The 20,425-nt window shown below is 41.9% G+C and overlaps 1 protein-coding gene and 1 pseudogene across 1 annotated transcript in view; one reads left to right on the forward strand and one right to left on the reverse strand.

Annotated features, from left to right (window-relative positions):
• The window catches only part of Atp13a4 (ATPase 13A4), a 130,881-nt gene extending 110,685 nt beyond the window's left edge, over positions 1-20,196 (reverse strand). The window contains exons 1-2 of the mRNA XM_021184681.2: positions 20,054-20,196; positions 15,753-16,244 (exon numbers count right to left, since the gene is read on the reverse strand). Of these exons, the coding sequence (XP_021040340.1) occupies positions 15,753-15,815 (63 nt within the window). The 5' untranslated portion in view covers positions 15,816-16,244; positions 20,054-20,196. The remainder of the gene's footprint in view (positions 1-15,752; positions 16,245-20,053) is intronic.
• LOC110311974 lies at positions 7,536-7,744 on the forward strand (annotated as a pseudogene).
• Positions 20,197-20,425: the final 229 nt, after the last annotated feature.

Genomic DNA, 20,425 nt, shown 5'->3' on the forward strand with positions numbered 1-20,425 from the left:
CCCATTGGACTTGCAAACTTTATATGCCCCAATATAGGGGAATGCCAGGGCCAAAAGAATGGGAATGGGTGGGTAGGGAAGTGGGGGGCGCGATGGGGGACTTTTGGGATAGCATTGGAAATGTAATTGAGGAAAATATGTAATAAAAATATTAAAAATTTAAAAAAAAATTTAGATGATAGAATTTCCTTCTCACAAATCGCAAAGCTGCACAGCCCAAGACTTTATTAGAGAATAAATACTGCAGCTGTGACCATAGGGGATTAAATTTTATACCAAGGTAATTTGGAGGAATTGTAGCCTGTTGTCTCTTCCTCCTTGGATAGAGATGGTGGCCAAGGTTGGGAGAACTATGCATGAGAAAGACGAAGACCTCCAGTTGGTTGCTGGTGCCCCATTTACCCATCCAACAGTGTTTGCTGCAGTGGGAATCCTTTATATGAACGGGATGTCCTTTTCTGGAAAGATCCTTAAGTCAGAGAGAAACTTTTCAATCCCCTGTCACACGGTCATTCTTCATTCTAGACTGGTGAACAGCAAACCTGGAATTTCTGGGTAGCAAAATCCTATTGAGTCATGGCAGTCAGGCCACAAATGATGAGAAGAGGCCAGATTTCTTCTGGACTGTTGGAAGAGGAATGAAAAGGTGAACAGCCTACAAGTGCACAGACCTCAATGGGGTGACGTATTCAGCAACTAAAAAGTGTTCTCTGTTAGAGCTTATACAAGACCCAGACAAAAATTATATCTGAAGATGTTTACTTGAGTTTCTCATTGTAATAAACAGCCACCAGCTGTGAGTACAACAGAAGGGCCATTAATAAAGACTATTATATCGCTATTAAATAATGTCTGTTAAAGATTTTATTAAGGCCAGAAGAATAGTGCATGAGAGTGCTAAATGGAGGACAAGATAAAATTGTGCACTGTGATTACAAATTTAATTTCAAACACACACACACAAGAAAAGAATACCCAGCAAAGAAAAATATTGGATTCATATAGCAAGTAGAATGTTCATGGAAGTTGCCTTGGATAATGGCATCCTGTGATTCTTCTTAAATTAGAATGTTCTGTATTTTACACATGTTAATCATCAAACGTGTCTCTGTTTTAAAGTCAGAGAAATATTTTTTACAATCTTATTTTTTTTAACCTTCTGGGAAAACGATCCATATTGCTGAAAGAAAGGCCTGTGGCAAATAAACTAAACAACCCGAGGAGGTCCTGGTTTTTTAAGGTAGGGTCTTGTTCAGTAGCAAAGGCTGGGCTTGAACTCCCTCTGATCCTCTACCCTCAGCCTTCCAAGTGCTAGAATTGCAGGCATCTTCTTGACAGGACTGGACTATTTGAAACAGTGTTTGTTTAGTTTCGTTCACTATTTATTGCCTCTCGGACACTTATGTGTTTATTAATTTGTATAACTGCTTAGACTGCTTAACCTCAGATAACAATATCCGTCTGGTACTTCCAATTACTTGTAGCAGACCACATCCTCATGTCTTCAGCCAAAGTGCCCAGGTAAGTCGGACTCTGTCTCACTCCAGGAGAAGGCATGTGACACCACGCACGGCTTTCTGCAGGCCACAAGACTGAATGTGAAGAGATGAAGAGCGAAACTACCCTACATCCCACAGTAAGAAATCAGTGCTTGGGTAGGACTGGAGAGAGGAAATTTCCTCTTTCTACTGGATTGATGCTGGGAGCATACAGCCCTGGAGTTGTCAGAAAACCCCGTATGGAGTGAGAGAATAAACCCACATAGACAATGTCCCAAGCTTCTGACCTTCAGGCTAAACTCCTCCCAGTTACCTAGCAACAGTAAAGATAACAGCCCACCATAAGAGGGGCTGTTTAACCCCACCTCACTCTCTTATCTTATGCTCTTCTCTCCTCTCCTCTCCCCATCTACTCCTCTAACTCTCTTACTCTCTCCTCGCTCGCTCTCTCTCTAACCTCTTACTCTAGCCTTTCTTCTCTCTCTCCTTTTCCCCTTTCTCTCCTCTTGGCCATGGCCGGTCTCTCTCTCTCTTTTTACTTTTCTCTTTCCCCCTGCCTTTCTACAATAAAGCTCTAAAACCATAGACTGTCTCTGTTCATCAAGGCCCACTGCACTTGGACGATGGGATAGGCTTTCTTCTAATGTTCCGCTTCTAATCTCCTGATCAAAGGCCTTTCTGTGCTCCAGTCAAGGTCCGTTCTAAGGACTCTTGCCTATGTGGGAACCTCTCTCCCTCTGCCCTCTCTCCCATAACCCCAGGCCAAGGGTGTCACCCCGGGGCCCCTGGTATCAGGGGCTGTCCCTTGTCCACCCCCTGCCAAGTGGGGTCAGTGGCTTAGATGCCCACCTGGGACCAAGTGGAAAACATCTGGCAGCCCTCCCTCATCTACCTGCCCAGAGCATAGGAAGAACTCTGGCCGGACATTGGCTATCCTTCCTCACCCCTTCTTCCCCTGCACCCATTGGTTCCCACAGTGGACATTAATTCATTAAATGTTTTTATCATGGGAAGTGTATGACTGATAGTTTTGCTGGGTATATTTGTCTTTACTGGCATCTATGGTTTTTCAGAACTTGTAGAATATCAGTGTAAATACCTTCTGGCTTTCAAAGTCTCCACTGAAAAGTCAAGTGTTATTTTGATGGGCCTGCCTTTAAATATAACTTAGTTTTCCTATCTTAGAGTTTTCAATATCCTTCCTTGTCCTGTACACTTAGTACTTTAGTTTTCGTATGGCATGGGAAGTTTCCTGTCTGGTCCTGTATCCTCTCACATCTCTATAAACATCCCTTTCCTTAGATTGGGGGAATTTTCTTTTGCAGCTTCAATGAAAATATTTTCTGTGCCTTTGGTCTGGGTTTCTTCTTCTCCTTTATAACATTGGTCTTTTTATAGTGACCCAGAGTGTCTACATTGTCTGTTCAGCAGTTTTCCTAGATTCAATATTTTCACTGAATGAGGGGTCCAATTGCTCTACTTGTCTTCAAGCCCTAATGTTCTTCCCTCAGTTTGATACCTCCTACTGGTGAAGCCTGCAGCCTTCCACTGAGATTCTCCTTTGAGTTCCTAAATTTTAATTTCCATGTTTATTTTAGCTCGGATTTTCTTCAGAAGCTCTATCTCCATATTAAATTCTATTTCCATGTCTTGAATCAATGTTTTTATTATTACATTCAACCGTTCATGGTTGCAGTCTTTATTCCAGCGTTTATTCATATCCTCTCAAGTTCCTTGAGCGACTTATAATTGCTATTTGGAAATCACTATGAATCATCTAAGTGGCTTATCTCAGTCAACTTAACTCTGGGGTACTAATTTTAGGAAGATATATATTGTCTTGATTATTCGTGTTGATTATGATTTTGTGATGGGAAATGGATTGTTTTTAATTTGATATGAATTCTTATGAAAAATTTATAGCAGTTATACACTCAGGAATAGGAAACATAGGAGAAAAGATGCAGGAAATTATTATACCAAGATAACTGCCTATACATTTCTTATAGCCACTATTATCAGCTTAGAAAGGATAATGATGAAGAGTGTATCTGAGCCATGGTTTCTCTAATCATCACCTGTCTCCTAGAACGACTTTTGCTTTTAAATGCAGAACACTGCATAGACTACAACCTTTGCCATAACCACCAGAAACAGAAAAGATAACCCATGAAGTCATGCACTTTCCTGAATCTATCCAACAGCTAAAACTTTAAGTCAATCAAGTGAGAGGAAAAAAAAAGGCCAAACACCAGGGCTGGAAATATAGGTCAGCACCTAGGAGCACTTGTTCTTACAGAGGACCTAGGTTTGGCTCCCAGCACCCACGTGGCTGCTTCCAACCACTTGTAACTAGAAGTCAAAAGGGTCTGATGCCCTCTTCTGTTTCCATAGACACTGCATACATGTGGTGCACAGATATACATGCTGGTAGGACACTCATATCCATAAATGCATAAATAAAATAAATCTTTTTTTTTTCAGAAAATGCCTCCAAAAAAGACAGAACAAAACAATTCTTTCATCTTTTATAGATCGTGCAAGACAGTGGTGGCTGCCATTCACACAGATCAAAAGAAATCAGCTAAAATGTGAGTAAGTTCATACAAGACACATCTGGTTAGAACAGGTTTGTACTTTCTAAGGCTGTAATACCAGCCTGTTCACAGTCTGCACTTTCTAAGGCTGTAAGGCCAGCCTGTCTACAGGTACTAGGAATTCCTCCCCAGGGGTGCCACCCTGTGCTCATGAGAACGACAGATGGTTGGAACAGAAAATGGCATGGCACAGGTGTGAAGACGGTGACTAATGGCACCAGCAGTCAGGCACCATGTCCTTCTCAGGTCTCTGCTTCTTTCTCTACAACAAACAGTAACTGACAAAGATCAATTACTTCCAAGGAAGAAACTCTCCCCAGGATGCAAGCAAAAGTGTATTGATGCTAGAAGAAAGGCAAAAGAAAACACACTCAACTACTTACTCTCCTTGAACTAGGACTCTATACTCCAACATCAAGCCTAGACTGGGTAGCAAGGTGAGGAAGCTGCCTTCAAGAAGTGGAGGAGCATAAAGATCAAAGACTCTTGTGTACAGGCATGCACAGATAGCTAAAATCTAAAGGAATAGTCACGTGAGTTGACCCTATTATCTCTAACTCTGCTCATGTCTGTATCCCAGTGACCAGAAACTTAGGAAAGCCACACCTGGAGTTTTATTGTGAAAAAATTAGTTAGGAAGATATTATATTCTCTATTGGGTGCATAGAGGAAGAGAAGGAATAAATTATACTTTAAAAGACCAGGACAGATAAGGAAGAGTTGATTGTGGCCACAAGATTTCCTGGTGACTTAAAGAAGAGAGTCATACCTAATAGGGTTTTTGTGGATGGAGCAGGACTCTGATGAGAAAGGATCAGGATAAAGCCATGCTCCTGGTTAAGAGAGATACAAAAGCAGTGTTGGGGAAGGTCTGTGATCAGAACACTCCAGAGACAGTGACAGCAAGGCTGCAAGTTTAAAGCTAGCCTGGGCTATAAAGAGAAACACAGATGCTGAAAGAAGGAAAGAAGAACAGAGAATGAAGAGGGAGAGGAAGAGGAAAAGAGAATGAGAATAGACAAATGAACCAGATGCAGTGACATTTGCTGGTAGCTCCCAACATCTGGTATGCTGAGGTGGAAGAATTGCTTATGCCTAGGAGTTCCAGGTGAATCTGGACAACACATCGAAGCCCCATAGTAAAGAAGAAAAGGGGAAAAAAGAATGAAGAAGAGAGGAGGAGAGGAGGGGTGTATGGAGGAAAGGAGGGAAGGGAAGAAGGGAGAGGAGAGAAGAAAATGTTAGTTAAATTCTGTAACATGACCGAAAAAAAAACAATACATGTGGTTTGTTAGAGAAAATGGAAAACAAAAATCATTTCTTGGATTCAAATAAAACAAAAACCTACAAAAGATTTTTCCTTCAACTGACAGGTCTTTGGGTTACTAGGTGTTTCCAAGCTGAAGGACAGAAAGCCGGAAATAAATATATAACACTGACTAGGGAAGTAAGCCAGAAGGAAAAACTTGCTTGTCATACACAAAAGTCTGAGTTCAATCCCCAGAGATAAGAAAGGTTTCCATATGGCTCTTTCAAACATCTTTCATGTTATTCAGCCCTCTCCCGACCTCTTCCTCTACCGTACCCGCTTTGTTATCTCTCAGCCAAATATTCTTTCCCACTACTTTCCCCTTCATATCATCAAGCCTACTGTTTTATAAGTGTATTAATATCTTTCATTGGTACCCTACTATGCTTTGTATGTCAACTTGACATAAACTGAAGTCATCTGAGAGGAGGAAACCTCAACTAAAAACATGCCTCCATAAGACTAGGCTGCAGTCAAGCCTGTAGGACATTTTATTAGTGATTAATGGGGGAGAGCCCAGACCATTGAGGGTGATACCAACCCTGGGCTGGTGGCCCTAGGTTCTATAGAAGACTTGTTGAGCAATCCATGAGGAGCAAGCCAGTAAGCAGCACTCCTCTGTAGCCTCTGCATCAGCTCCTGCCTCCAGGTCCCCCCCCCCCGCTTGAGTTCCTGTCCAGACTTCTTTCAATAATGGACTATGATATGGAAGTATAAGCCAAATAAACCAACTCCTTCCCCAGTTGCTTTGTTCATGGTGTTTAATCACAGCAGTAGTAGCCCTACACCATTACTAACACTACAACCTAACTTAGACACCTACACAAAAGACTATGTTCATCCCAAAAACCATAGGCTATCTAATTTTTTTAAAAACCCATTTCTGGGGGTATGATACTCTCCCTCAAGTTGTTGGTCATCGGTGTCCCAAAGATTGCCCCGAACAATGCAGGCTACTGTCATTATTCCTGATTATCCACTAGAAGTTGAAGGTAAGACCCTTTGCAAAAGACACCACACACATTGGTCATAGACCATGAAGAATCAAGTTAGTATTGACCAGGAGGCATTCTCTCTCTTGTCAGGTATTATGCATGCTATGGGAATAGGGTGTCATCAAAGTCTTACCTAGGTATGAGACTTATGAACTGGAACAATGATCAACATTGCAAGATATGCCCAATGGTGCTATCAGGGCATGAATGTAATAAGGGCAACCAACAACTTTATGATTAGATTTAAATCTAGGAGCCATGCCTGGCTCTGAAAATCTGGCCATAAATCCATGGTTCAGGAGCTCACAGGCCACAGTGATGAACATACAATGATTATTTTGCTCAATGGGCATGGCACCAAACTGCTCTCTAAATTCATATCTCTCTACTTATAAATTAGTACAGCTCTCAGGCCTCATCAGAGAAGTTTCTTTGTACAGCTGATGGTGGTTAACTTATAAATTCATAACTAGCTACAAGAACAGAGAATAAGTTGTCAATGAAGTGCTCAGCCACAAAGGAGGCATCCATGCTACATCCCTTTCACGTGGCACAGAAACCATCACAGAAAAGGGACAGAAAGATGGTAGGACCCAGAGGTCATGGATGACCAGAGCAACACAGTGTCTTCTAGTCATGAGAGGAGAGTCGCACTCATAAACTCACAGTAACTGTGGTTGCCTGAATAGGACCTGTCATAAGAACTAGCCAGTCAACATTCTAGTGTGGAGTGACAAGGAATTCATGACCCCTGCCCTGACTGAGGAGCTTTGGAGAGTTGATAGCTCCTAGGGCAGGGAGAGTCAGTTTTCATTAAGGGTGTGAACCTGGTACATTGACCACACTCCAATAGATGGCCCTATATTCAGGAAGTGTAGGCAGCACAAGTTGGTAGGTTATTTTTTTTCTTTAAAAAGGACATGAAGTTGGGGGATAGGGGGTCTAGTTAAATCTGGGAGGAATTAGGAAGTTGTGGTAAATATAAAAGTAGCCTTTCGGTGGTAATGACCTCCCTACAAGAACATGCCTCTTACAAAAGAAAGGTGTGCCCTCTAAAAAAAGTCCTCCTTCATCTCCATCCAGAAAAGGATACGCACACAAAAAGCTCCTGGTCTGGAGCCTCTATTCCTACTTCATGAATATGAAATGCTCAGGATGCTACAAGGTCACTGCAGTCATTGGCTGTACATCAACAGTAGTCTATGTGTTGCCTGCTCCACAATCCTCCACCAGCCTACAGGCAGAAAAGCATGGTTGACAGAAGGATGTTCCTCCAGGAGGAGGCAGCGTTGCAACTATCCTGAATTAAGATGGGTAGAAAAAGATCCCAATAAGGACATTTGAGGATGAAAACCATTTTAAATGGTCTCTAAGACAAACCCAACCTTGTTTATTTAAAAGAAGGTATAAGTAATTATTTGTATCTATGTTTCCAACTAGCTATGCAGACTTAAACTCCAATCCCGAATGGTCCCTCACTCCAAGTATTAGCTACATACTGATTTCGAGAGTCAAGTAACAGAGTCTCAAAGCCTTCCAGCCTGGCTCTGCCCCAGAGATGAATCTGAGATGATAAATCGATGACAGTCTCTGCCAGGACCCTGTGTATGCACAGCAAGGTCAGAGAGTGTCCTGGTTTGAGAGACATGGCTCAGGAAAGCACACAGGCCACCTAGCCACCTATCTGTTCTTTTTCTGAGGGCACATTCAGACCATGGCTCTGCTCATTGTTTAGAAGACTAGCCTTAGGCAGATAGCAGGACTTGGGAGGCTGGGTCCTCCTCAGTCCTTCATCTCTGACTGTGTGGTGGTTTGCATAGCTTGCCAAGGTTTACATGGTGAGCATTTACAAAGAGCCATAGGCTATTAAGGTGGGTTGTCCTAATTTGACTAATCCTCACAAAGCCTTGAAACTACTACCTATGGGTGAATCTCCGCTGGACTCATTACCAAATCGCTGGTTCTTCACATCTGCTTTTGGAGGGAGCAGGAGGGAGGGTGTCAGCACCTTGTAAGCTCAGATGCCAGTTAATCATTGGCTAATCCTCTTTACTCCCTCATCTATGAATAGTTCACATAGTACTTGTGTCTATCTAGCTCCGGTGGAAGGCAATATCTTCAGACGCATTTCCTTTTCTTACCTAGAAAGGCTCACAGTGTTAGATGTGGCAGTACACTCCTGTAGTGCCAGCACCTACGAGCCTAGGGAAGGACAGTGAGTGAGTTCAAAGTCATCCAGGAGACATAGCAAGACTCTGCTTCAAACAATGAGTCAAACATGCATACATACACAAAAGCAGAATACCAAACCCACAGCACCTTGAAGAAATCAACAGTATCAAACCGTTCTTTACATCACTGGGGTTTCATGGACTTCTTTACATTTTAATCGCCGGGATAGGAGAGAAGCTTAAGAAATTATCTTCACTGAAGCCTTGGTTCAGACAAGGAAGGTATTTATTACTCCTGCCTTGTGAGGTAAAGTCAAAGAGAGGTGTACTTAATTTGTTTCATGGTTACAAAAATAAATAGTGTCAGAGCCAGCACTTTGCTGCTGGCCTCCAGCTTCCTTCTACTGCACGCAGCTGTTTGCCCAATGAAGAAGTCAGACAGCACGTCCACAACTGTGAAAATCCAACAGACAGCAAACCACTGGCCACGCAAGGACTCAAGCTGTCACTTACCATTCACTTAGCCAAATGAACCTAGGCATATCACTTAACAGTCCTATACCTCAGTTCCCTTATTGGTAAAGGAGAGATGATAGCTCTCACATAGTTACTTAGATTAAGCCAATTGCTTTGCGTATAGTCTTCGTCTATATTTGGCACAATTCAGCATCAAAAGTCACTATTGACTCTTGCCATCTGCACTCCCAACTTGTAGCCTCAAGCTAGGACACTTTCAGCTATCTGGAATTAGTGTCATTTCCCTCTGTCTCTCTCTTTCTTACATTACGGTCAATGGATAATCAATTCTTTTTAATACTAACCTCTAAATACTGTCAAATCCATTTTCTATCCATCATCCTCTTTGACAAGACATTAGTTTAGTTCTGATCCTCTTGCCTGGACTGCTTTAAACATTTCCTCACTGGCTTTATCTTTCCCCCCAAAAAAACCCTTTTTCACTCCATGAAAACCCTGAATGTCACTCACATACCCTGAGGTTTCTCCATGTGCCAATCAGGCTGACAGTCCAATCATTCCAATGAAGTCCAACTCTATTATCACTAATTCAGAAGGTCCAGAATGAGGTCTAAGAGTCTGCTTTTATATAGTCCCCAACATGGGTCCAGTAGTTATTTCGTGGACCAGTGCTTGGGAATCATTAGAATGGAAAATTTGCATCCTTTGGAATGTCTTCTAAAGCCCTACGGCTTGCTGTCATCAAATTGCTCCTTAGTCCTTGTTCCCACAGATCAGTTTGTACAACTCCACAAGGACACCTGCGTGCAATAGGCTTGTGGTATTTCCTGTGGTCACAAGGGGCCGGCACTGAAAATGACCCTACACTTGGTGTAGTGTATTGCTATCACCCTGAGCTTGTTTGGACACAAACCACTTCATTTTCATTTTGCTCTAGGCCTGGGAATAATATACTTGGCCTTGTCCACTCAACTATGAGCTTCTCAGAAACATAAGCTGTTTTTTAGTCACTAAAGATCTTCCTGGTTAGCCCAGAGGACTCCTGGTACAGATGAGAGGTGGCTTAAATAATCTGCTAAGCTCACACTTGAATGAATGAGAAAATATAATAAAGCATCATGGAAAGTGTGTGTGGTATGGTTAACTAACTCTGCACAATAAGTTTATACTTGGGAATGAATGAAAGCTTCGGGAGATTGTTGATCAGTTGGGTTTTTTTTTTTTTAAGTAACATCAATTTTCTAGCTTTAATTTTTAATTACTCAAAGCAGTTCCATTTCTGAGCCCCACTGCCTCTGCTTTTTTGTTTTCCTTCAGAATGTAAAACTGCAGGTGAATGGTGCTCGCTGTCACAGCCAACCAGTGCCACAGTTCTGGGCCAGAGACTGTGCTTGATTTGGGAAGGCCATGGAAAGGCTGCTCAGGCAGGATCCCTGCTCTCCAGAACCGATTAAATCCCACTCCTCACAGGTTTATATCAAAGATGAGTTCACTTCATGGGAGTTCTGCCGCAAAGAATCGAGAATAAAGACATCAGACTTGGCCAGTGGCCCAGCTTCCTGAACATTTCAACTGACAAAATGTCTCAGCCTGAGCACAATTCCTCCACTATGCAATCTGCGGGCCTTACTAGTTAACATTGGCAAGCATCTCAGAGGTGCTCGGAAAGCATAATAAGTGAGTAGCCAGGAAGCCAGGGTGGGGGAGGGGCTCCTTGCTCCTGGATGTGAGAGAAGAAAATAAGAGACATCAGAGCGAGCTAACTCATTGTCGAAGACACACCGCCCCAACTCACAGTGATGACACAGGACTATTGCCAGTGTGGGTGAGCCCACAAGCAACCTAGTACTCCTCCAGGTGACTTGGAATAGTAGCGTGTAGCCAGGCACTTAGAAATTATATAGAAGTTGAAAAAGAGTCTCTTGTGTCTCCATATTCTCTAGTCTTTAGTTTCTCACTACTTAATAATTAACTGTGTTAAATATTTGCCAGCACACCACCAAGCACATTGCCCTGGTGCCCTCCTCTGCTTTCTCATACACTGTTGGACATTATTCACTTATATGTAGCAGGCATCATGGTGAGAACAAAACAATCATGTTCTCTTAGTTAAGAATGCATATGTGTTAGGTTAAAAGTTTGACACATCAGTAACAAAAGGAGCCCTAGGTAGAAAGCACAAATGCCAATCAACATGTTTAACTTCGTCATGGAAATGCAAAATGAATACAGGCATCAAACATCATTTTCCAAAGTAAATGAGGCAAAATTAAAAAGTATTATTTGAGGATAGAGATAGGGAAGAGATGTATCCATAAAAGGGGATTGCTGCTTGGCGTATAAATTCACAGCACAACTTTTAGAGAGAAATGGCGTATTCGGTTTCAAATGTTATGTGTCAAAGTTAAACTGTACATCTCCTCTAGTGCTGCAACATTATTATGGAGCGTTTGTTCTCAGGAAATACTTGGAAGAATATCCAAAAAAAAATACCTAATGTTGTTTATCACAGCCAACACAAAATCAAGAATAACAAGTATGAAACCTGGGAGATGGAGCACAATTCATACAGACACAACACAAAGGCTGTAGTAGCCATGCAGTGGTGTATCAAAAGGAAAGATGTTCACCCTACATCTATCTTCAGCTCTCACAAAAAGAGGTAGCCTTCAAAAGAGAGTACAGATTCCATTCTTTGTCTTAAAAATACATACTTGTGAGGATGCGTATGTATTCCTTAAGGAGATATTGCGATTGGTTTTATTTTATTTGGGCTCAGTGCATAGGAGAAGCAACAGGTAATACCCAAATGTATCCAGGTGCATGTGACAAAGAGAAAGGAACCAAGGAGAAAACAATGTGTTTTGGGAATGTGCTAGCAGGACCAGGATGGAAGGCCTGCAGTTATGTGCAGAATTCTGTAGCACAAACTCTAGCAATATTTCTCATTTCAGTGTAGAAATGTGCCATCACAAGGTATACAGTTGCACAGTAGCCCATTACCCAGTATTTCCATACTCCAGGAACAATGTGCAGAATTTGAAGAATATAAATAATGTTAAAATGCACTACAATCATTGGAACGATGTGGTTTTATGAATACATTGTTGAAGTCTGGAAAAGAGTCACCAGCAGGGCAGTATTAATCATATTCGGATGGAAACCAATGAATCATATTTTTTTTGTTCTTCTGAGTTCCTGTCTCAATATTTTCACATGCACACACAAAACACATCATCTTTATAATCAGAAAAATAGTCAAGTACTTGTTTCTTTACTTGCTAAAAATATAGGAGCAAATTCAGGATTCATCACTTTTCCAAAACTTACTAGAATGAAATAGGTCTCTAGAAGGAGTGATTTCATTAATGTGATCAACAATTGGATCAATTAATCTGTATCATTGTCAGTCATGCATGAGGAGATGAACAGTAACACTTCTAAGTCATTTCAGAAGAGAAATGCACAACACTGGAATTCATGGGATGGGAACTCCCTGGAGATCTGATAGTCTCACTTCACAAAATAGAATATAGCTGTCTCTTGTGAGACTATGCTGGGGCCTGGAAAACACAGAAGTGGATGCTCACAGTCAGCTAGTGGATGGATCACAGGGCCCCCAATGGAGGAGCTAGAGAAAGTACCCAAGGAACTAAAGGGATCTACACCCCTACAGGTGCAACAACATTATGAACTAACCAGTACCCCGGAGCTCTTGACTCTAGCTGCATATGTATCAAAAGATGGCCTAGTCGGCCATCACTGGAAAGAGAGGCCCATTAGACTTACAAACTTTATATGCCCCAGTACAGTGGAACGCCAGGGCCAAAAAGTGGGAGTGGGTGGGTGGGAGGGTATGGGGGACTTTTGGGATAGCATTGGAAATGTAAATGAGGAAAATACCTAATAAAAAATATAAAAAAAAAAAATAGAAACTTCCCACAGGGAGCCCTACAAGGCAGGTACAAAACAACATTAGCTTCTCCGTTTATAAAAATCTCCACAGAAAACAGAAATATGTATTTATATTGTCATTAATATAAAAAGGGACCTCATTACAGTGAGACAACATTCATTCAGTGGTGTAAGGCTTTGTTTAACAGTAACAGCTCATGAGTCCCCAAAATCATTCCTGCTCAAAACATTTCCACATAGATGCTCTTAGTTAGTTCTCCTAGAACCCTGTGAGGCAGATAGGCTAGAAAAGACCACTCCTTTTTTTATAGATAAGGAAACTGAGGCTTGAGCAGACAAGTGGCTAGTCCAAGGCCAAAGCAGGAACTCTAGACCCTGTTGGAGGCCTTCCTAGCAGTGTCTGGTTAAGCTTTCTCTAATGGACACTTTCTTATCCTCTGACAGGGTTTTCCTTCCTTCGGTGTCTTATTTTTGCTTGATGGCAATATTCAGGTAACCTACAATTGCTCTATAGCTCCTGCTTCTTCAGTTCTAGACTGAAAGATAATTCTAGCCATTCTCAGTTCTTTTATATGAGAGCTAAATCCCAGATTGTTAAGTTTTTATTGAAATTTGAAGCCATTTCTATCATTAGAAGAATTATGATTGGAAATGCCCACATTTGTGGTGTTACAAAGAATCTGTAAGCACTTTTGTATGTCACATTTTTTAGACAACATTGGCTTTCTAAAAGGGATTAGCTTACAAGTCAAAGGAGACAAATCTACTAAGCAAATGTAAAATCTATAAAACAGCATACCTTAGGGGAGCTAAGATCAGACATTCTCCTTAACCTTGCTTTCTTAGGAGAAGAAATATGTTCTATTAAGAGTATAGTGTCCCCAGTAAGAAAAAGGCATCAGTGGACAGCTTTCAGACACAGAGACACAGGTCAACCTACTTAGCCTAACCTATTCGATGCTCCAGCTCTTAGACTGCGGCAACCTTGGATAAGTGCCTTGGATATGCCTCTCCTTATCAACCTCACCGGGCTATGGTGGAAACTAAATAACCATGAAAACACATTGTATACCAGCATGCAAAACAAAAATAAATGATAGATAGATAGATAGATAGATAGATAGATAGATAGATAGATAGATATGATATGATAGACAACTTTTGAAGTTTGCCACCACAAGAGAGGACCAGTGTAGCAAGAAAAACAGTGCAGTACCAGGCAGGTAGCCAGGATTCAGCAGTCGTCCTAACAGGACAAGGAGCGCATACTAATGTTGCACCTCTGCTGAGCCTACTCAGATTTGGTGAGTCAAATCACTGCTCACCAAAATACACAGTGTCCCTTCCCCATCCAAGGCACTCAACTGAGCCTCCAGCTGAATACAAAACCAGGCTGACCCCTGCTGTCGTTGGTGGCTCTATAACAAAGATGAACTAGGATAGTAGCAAGACCGCCTCACCTAGAGCATTCATTAGGCTAGGGAGGAGGGAGCAAGCCTTCAAGAATAGAGGGGACTCATAATGGTATTTCAGATAAGATGAAGAGAGAGGAGAATGTATGTGATTACAAATGAGAAAGGAAGAGAGCATGCAAGAAGTCCCTGCCTTCTGGTAAATGCATTCAATATTAGGACCCAACTTCAGTCTCTCAAGGAAATACTTAGGAAGCATGAGTGAACCTGAGGCCAGGAAGTCATTTGTGGTGACATTTGAAAGCAACTGTTATTGATAGTTACATCTGAAAGAAGTAAAGACAAGGTTAAGAAAGCCAGCTGAATGAAGGCACCCATTAGTCCTTTATAATATTTTTTCCAGAGCTTTGATAGATGGGATCTATTCCAGAATGTAAAAAAAAAAAAAAAATGTTGTTGCTATAGAAACAGGTAAGCAGATTAAACTTGAAAGACCAGTTTTAGAACAAAGAATTTAATAGTCAGGACTTGAGCAATTAACCAAGAAAACATTTTAAGTAAATATCTTTCGAGTTTGTTATTTGTATATTAATTCGAGGAAGGTAAAACGCTATTATAGTTAGAGCATCACACTCTCACATTTTAATTGCATCATTACTGGCATAAAAGGCTATGCTTACACAATTAGCACAAAGACCTTATTACACAGAACTGCACATCTCTGACTCTCTCTTGATTACATTGTAATTGAGAAATATCACTTTGGATTCACCAAGAACAGACTCATCTTTGGTTTTCTTACAGATCTCAAGTTTCCAGGGAACGTCTCAAATGAAAGAGATGATGAAGCTCGCAGTTTTCTGCAACCCGTCCCTACAGCAGTGAATCTTTTGATGAAATGAAATGAGTGGAGGCTGATAATTGTTAGTATTTGTGTTATGTGTCTTCCCTGCTGAACAGTCCCAACAAGATTGTGAGAAGCAAAGACCCAGCATGCAGCTGCCTTGCCTTTCCCGTTCAGTTCTTCCACCCAGAGAAAACTCTAGTCTTCTTACAGACCTGTTGAAATGGGAGTTCTGGACACAACTTCCCATACAGTCAGAGACTCAAAACTTAACCGTCAGACAGCCCCTGTGTTCCTCTCCCCTTCTGTCTTGCTTCCAACGAAAACAATCTTGATAAAAATTAATACAATGTGCTCATTCTACCAAATTCATGCTGTCAGGAGTTACATTCACGAGACAGGAAGGTTGCTTGAATATTATCTCTTCTTATGTAATTCCAGAGTCAACATTCAATGAAGTATGGGAATGAGTTCACGCGTGTGCGTGTGCGAAGCTAGGGAAAGGAGATGAGAAGTAGGGGCTGGGAACTTACCATCTCATTCTCGTCCCCTTCATTGAGTAAAGCATGCTGGCTCTTCTCAAGGTGGTCCCCCATGGAAACACGCTCCACTCCTGCTCCCTGACCCTTGTGTGCAGCCGCTTTCCGAACCCGCTCCAGAGACGCCTCCGGACCGCTGAATGAAAGAGTTAATGATCTTCCAGGTTAAAAACTCCTTGAGCACACACCTTCTTTCAGCAAATGACAATATTTAGCGAAGTGGACTCCTCCCCCGGGCACTTTGTGCCAGGAGGAATTTCTGGCTGCTCCTTGCTTCTGCATTCTCTCAAAGCAGCTGTCTCAGAGGAAGCCGCTCCCATGCCGATCTTTTTGTACCCAACTTACAGGGGAAAACACTCTTTGCCTGCCCACAGCCTGCCAGCGTAAGGCATCTGACTGCAAATCCAGCAAGACAATGCGGAGTTGGCAGGACCCTCTGCAGAAGCGGGCTCAAGAACTCCCAGGTCGCTGTTTTATTCTCAGAAGCTGGGGGAGGCAAACAGAGCTAGAATTTTCATTTGCTTAGTTGGAGTCCCCAGTCCATAGGGTTTTAGTACAGTTCTCATTCGTTTTGTTTACAAATGATACAGATTATTCATAATCCACCTTGACAGATATTTATAATCTCATTTGCTTTTTCACACACAAAGTATTCTACTTAATGTGTGCATAGAATTAGGCTTGCTATTCTTGAAAAACGTATACTAAAGCCATAAAAGTATAATCAACCTATTCCAGGCTTCTTTTTAGCTCAAATGTTTGTGAGTAAACACTTAAAATTGCCCAGAAACAAAATATTTAAGTGAACAAACAACAAAAATTGGGGAAGGGGACGTTTTGTTGTTGTTGTTTTTTTAATTTTATGTATATAGATGTTCTGCCTGTATGTATGTCTATGCACTATGTGTGCCCGGTGCCCTCAGCAGACAGAAGATCCTGTAGAACTATAATTACAGATTGTGCTTGTGAGCCACCATTTGTGTGCTGGGAATCAAACCCAGGTTTTCTGGAGAAGCAGCCAGTGCTCTTAACCACTGAGCCATCTCCCCAGTCCCTCAAATTCAAGGTTGTTTTTTTTTTTTACACACAAGTTATGCAAAAATTAGTTTTATCATAGAAAGATAAAATGACAAAGTCACAGTTGTTATTCTGGGGCTGATGTACGGACTCAAATACATAATAAGTCTACTAGGAGGTGCACTTTTATCCTGCAAGCTGGTCTGAGATAACTGTAGGGAGTCCCTGTGTAGAGAAGCATAAGTGGAGAACTCCCAGCCACATGTATCTGAGCCAGTCTTGTTGTATAGTCTTTGATCTACAAGAGCTGACTTTGGCTTGCCCGGAAATACCTGAAAGGACCATTGAGGGAGGGAGTGTGTGCCACATCCACTCCAGGAGTGACACACATGACAGGCCAAAAGCCTGGATGCAGTCCTGAGGCAAAGAGTTTCAGGGAAACTTAGTCTCCTGGAACTGTGGCATTCCATAGCACGTATGCTCCAAGTTTGTCCTTGCGAATGGATCTGTGTGCTTCCTTTCAGTATTGTTTTGTTATAGGTGCCTCCAAGCAATGACTTGCCAAATTCCTAAGCAAAATTGAACTTTGCTTCCTGGCCTTCACCAATGCCCTAGGTAGTTCCTGAGCCGACCATGGGCTTGGAATTCGGTAAGAATGTTGCCTATTCAGTGACATTCAGAATTGCCTCTGGTATTATACTATCACTTAGAATAAAAGCCAAGTTGCTCCCATACACAGGAATTTACAATGGTTTAGGAAGTAGATCGGGCTGTGGTTTTAGAGTATTGCATTATTCATGGTTAGCTAGAATTGAACTCCCTAATTAGAACCATGACTTGGGTGTGAAAGCCCTTGCCCTAGGAGTGTAAAGACTTCACACCTGGCTTCTAAGAATATAGCTGATCTTAGGTAGAGCTGACTTTGTCTCAGTTGTTTTATTGCCCAGTTCCTGCCAGTCTTTGTGTTTACATTCCTCTGTTTTGTGTAAGAGTCATTAAGCAACCAGTAACATCATTTGTACCCTGCCAATGTGTCACCTAACTTCCCTATTTTCTTCTGTATAAAAAGTTTGATGCTCAATTTGACAAATTACATTCAGATTCTACACAAACTCTCCTGTGTGCATCTGTCTGTCATTCAATTCCTGCCAACTCCTTGCCCACCTGTGACCAGAGACCCGTTCCACGCAGACAAAGGGGCCCAGAGGGTCTGCGGCAAGTGTGGAGCTGGAAATGTGTGCTGACAGCACTGACCAAGTGCCCTCACCATGTTTAAACGTTGGTTTTAGCCTCAGTTGGCACACTGGTTAAGGACACGTACTTCAAATTTGGAAGACTTGGCTTCGAATTTGGGTTTGACCAAGTATCATCTTTGCCACCTTGAGATACAGCAGGCTACATAGTGTCCAATGACCTCTATCTGCTTACGTGTTATGTAAGAACAATGACACTAAAATCTCCCTCCCGGAGCTATGTTTTGAGGAACAGTGCCCGGGAAGATAGATGTTCAGTATAGGGTAGGGACTGTCCACACACTGTCCCTTCCAGCTAAGTGAAGAGATGGCACTGATCTGACCAGCTTAACACAAGTAACCCAGAGAGATTGAGATAAAGGTGTGTGTGAAAGAAAGAACACACACATACACACACACACACACACACACACACACACACACACACCAGAGAGATGGAGGAGGGAGTGAGGGAAAGAGAAAGAGAGAGGTCTTGAGCAAATGACAAAAATAAATAAATAAAAAGCAAGCTAAGAAAATTCATTGTAACAGAAATCACATATATAAATATCTGTGTGTGTGTGTGTGTGTGTAGGTAGGTATAGTGTGTAGTTCTTAGAAATTCCAAAAACTATAAGTATCATTTAACCAAATAATAAAAGTAAAATTAATATTTTTATCACAAGGTTAACATATGAATAGTATGAAGTTTCTTTTTAGAGATAATGAAAACGGTCAGGATTAGTGACGTGCATCTTTGTGAATAGCCCACAATTCACTGGTTTGTATTTTTGGGTTTGGTTTTGTTTGTTTGTTTGTTTGTTTGTCTGTGGTTTTTGGTTTTGGTTTTTTTTTTTTCAAGACAGAGTTTCTCTGTGTAGCCCTGGCTGTCCTGGAACTCACTTTGTAGACCAGGCTGGCCTCAAACTCAGAAATCCACCTGCTTCTGCCTCCCAAGTGCTGGGATTAAAGGCGTGCGCCACCACGTCCGGCTCACTTGTTTGTATTTTAACAAGCAACCATTTAGTATATTTAGCAAAGGAAATAATAATAAAAAAAAATTCCATTTCATCTTAACTTTACCAGGACAGCAATGTTTCTCTAGGTTACTTTAGAGCATCCAAAGTGTTCTGCAAGAAGTGTTGGGCTTTCATGACCTGGAGAGCCTCTCTTTGGACAAAGCATTTGAGAAAGGCCTATAAAGTGGGCTGAGGAGATGTGAGGTCAATGGCAGGAAAGCAAGGTCATGGGAAGAAGCCCTTGGAGTAAGAAATCCATGGTCCAAAGAGACACAGCATCTTGGTCAGAGCGGCCTCCTCCTCTTTCACTGCCCATAGGCTGGATGTGAGGGGGAAAAGATGTACCAGGAAACACAGATAAACGATCTTATGCAGGTTTTGAACACCAGACCTGGGTCTGAATTTAACTCAGTGAACAATGATAACATAAATATATATAGTTTGTTCTGCCAGCCTGTGTTGTAGGAGTGCCTACAATTACATAATGCTGGAAGCAACTGGGTCCAATCATGTAAGGTTGGCACAACCCATGGCTGAAGAAGAATAAAACTTCTTCTCGAATATCAGGATAATATTTTGTATCTTTCATTTTATATAATTTTGCATAAGTTATATTCCTATTTGTACTTTAATTTGTGGAGGGAAAACTGACCTTTGAAAGTTAAATCTTTTGTGGAAACAAAGTCAACACCGAAATCCCAAGTCACATGCAAGATGCACAAGAGTGGCAGAGGAATCATGGGATAGGAGGTAGGCTGGGGAGGCTTTGTGAAGGGAGGGAGTCCTTAGGATGTTATCCTGAGTAAATTAAGATGATTATCAAAGACACTGTTGACCAGGGCAGCTGTGAGCAAGGCTGCCAGGCACACATGAGCATTGATCTTTCAGATTTGGAAAGAATACCTCACAGTCAAAGTGGTTCCCATCACTCTCCGATTCTCTCTCGACACTCATTTCCTCTCATATCCTCTGTGCCAAGCAAGACAGGAAAGTGCGAAGAGGAAAAGGATAGAAAGTAATTAACTACCTCTTTAGGCGATCTGGTATCTCTTGTCTTGCTTTTCTTTATGCCAAGAGCAGTCTTCAACCTCTGCGAGCCTGTAATAGCTGCTAAGTAGGGCTAATGCCAGCACTGCTTTCTCTGCCAGGTCGTGAGGATGCTGCTTCACTGGCCTGGCCCATTCAGATGGCGTGAAGATAAGTAGGGTCCTGTTTCGTCACACCTTAATTTCCATCTTTCATCTGAGAACCTCACGGAATCTTGCGACATCCCTCCTTTGCACCCGCCTCTGTGAGGCAGGGCGGTGAGTAACATATCATTGGCCCCGTTTGAAAGCTATAGGAACTGAGTCAGAAAGAGGTCACCAAGAATTGTTCAAGGTCACATGTCCTCAGCATG

This window comes from Mus caroli, chromosome 16, assembly GCF_900094665.2.
Source record: "Mus caroli chromosome 16, CAROLI_EIJ_v1.1, whole genome shotgun sequence".
Lineage (NCBI taxonomy): Eukaryota > Metazoa > Chordata > Mammalia > Rodentia > Muridae > Mus > Mus caroli.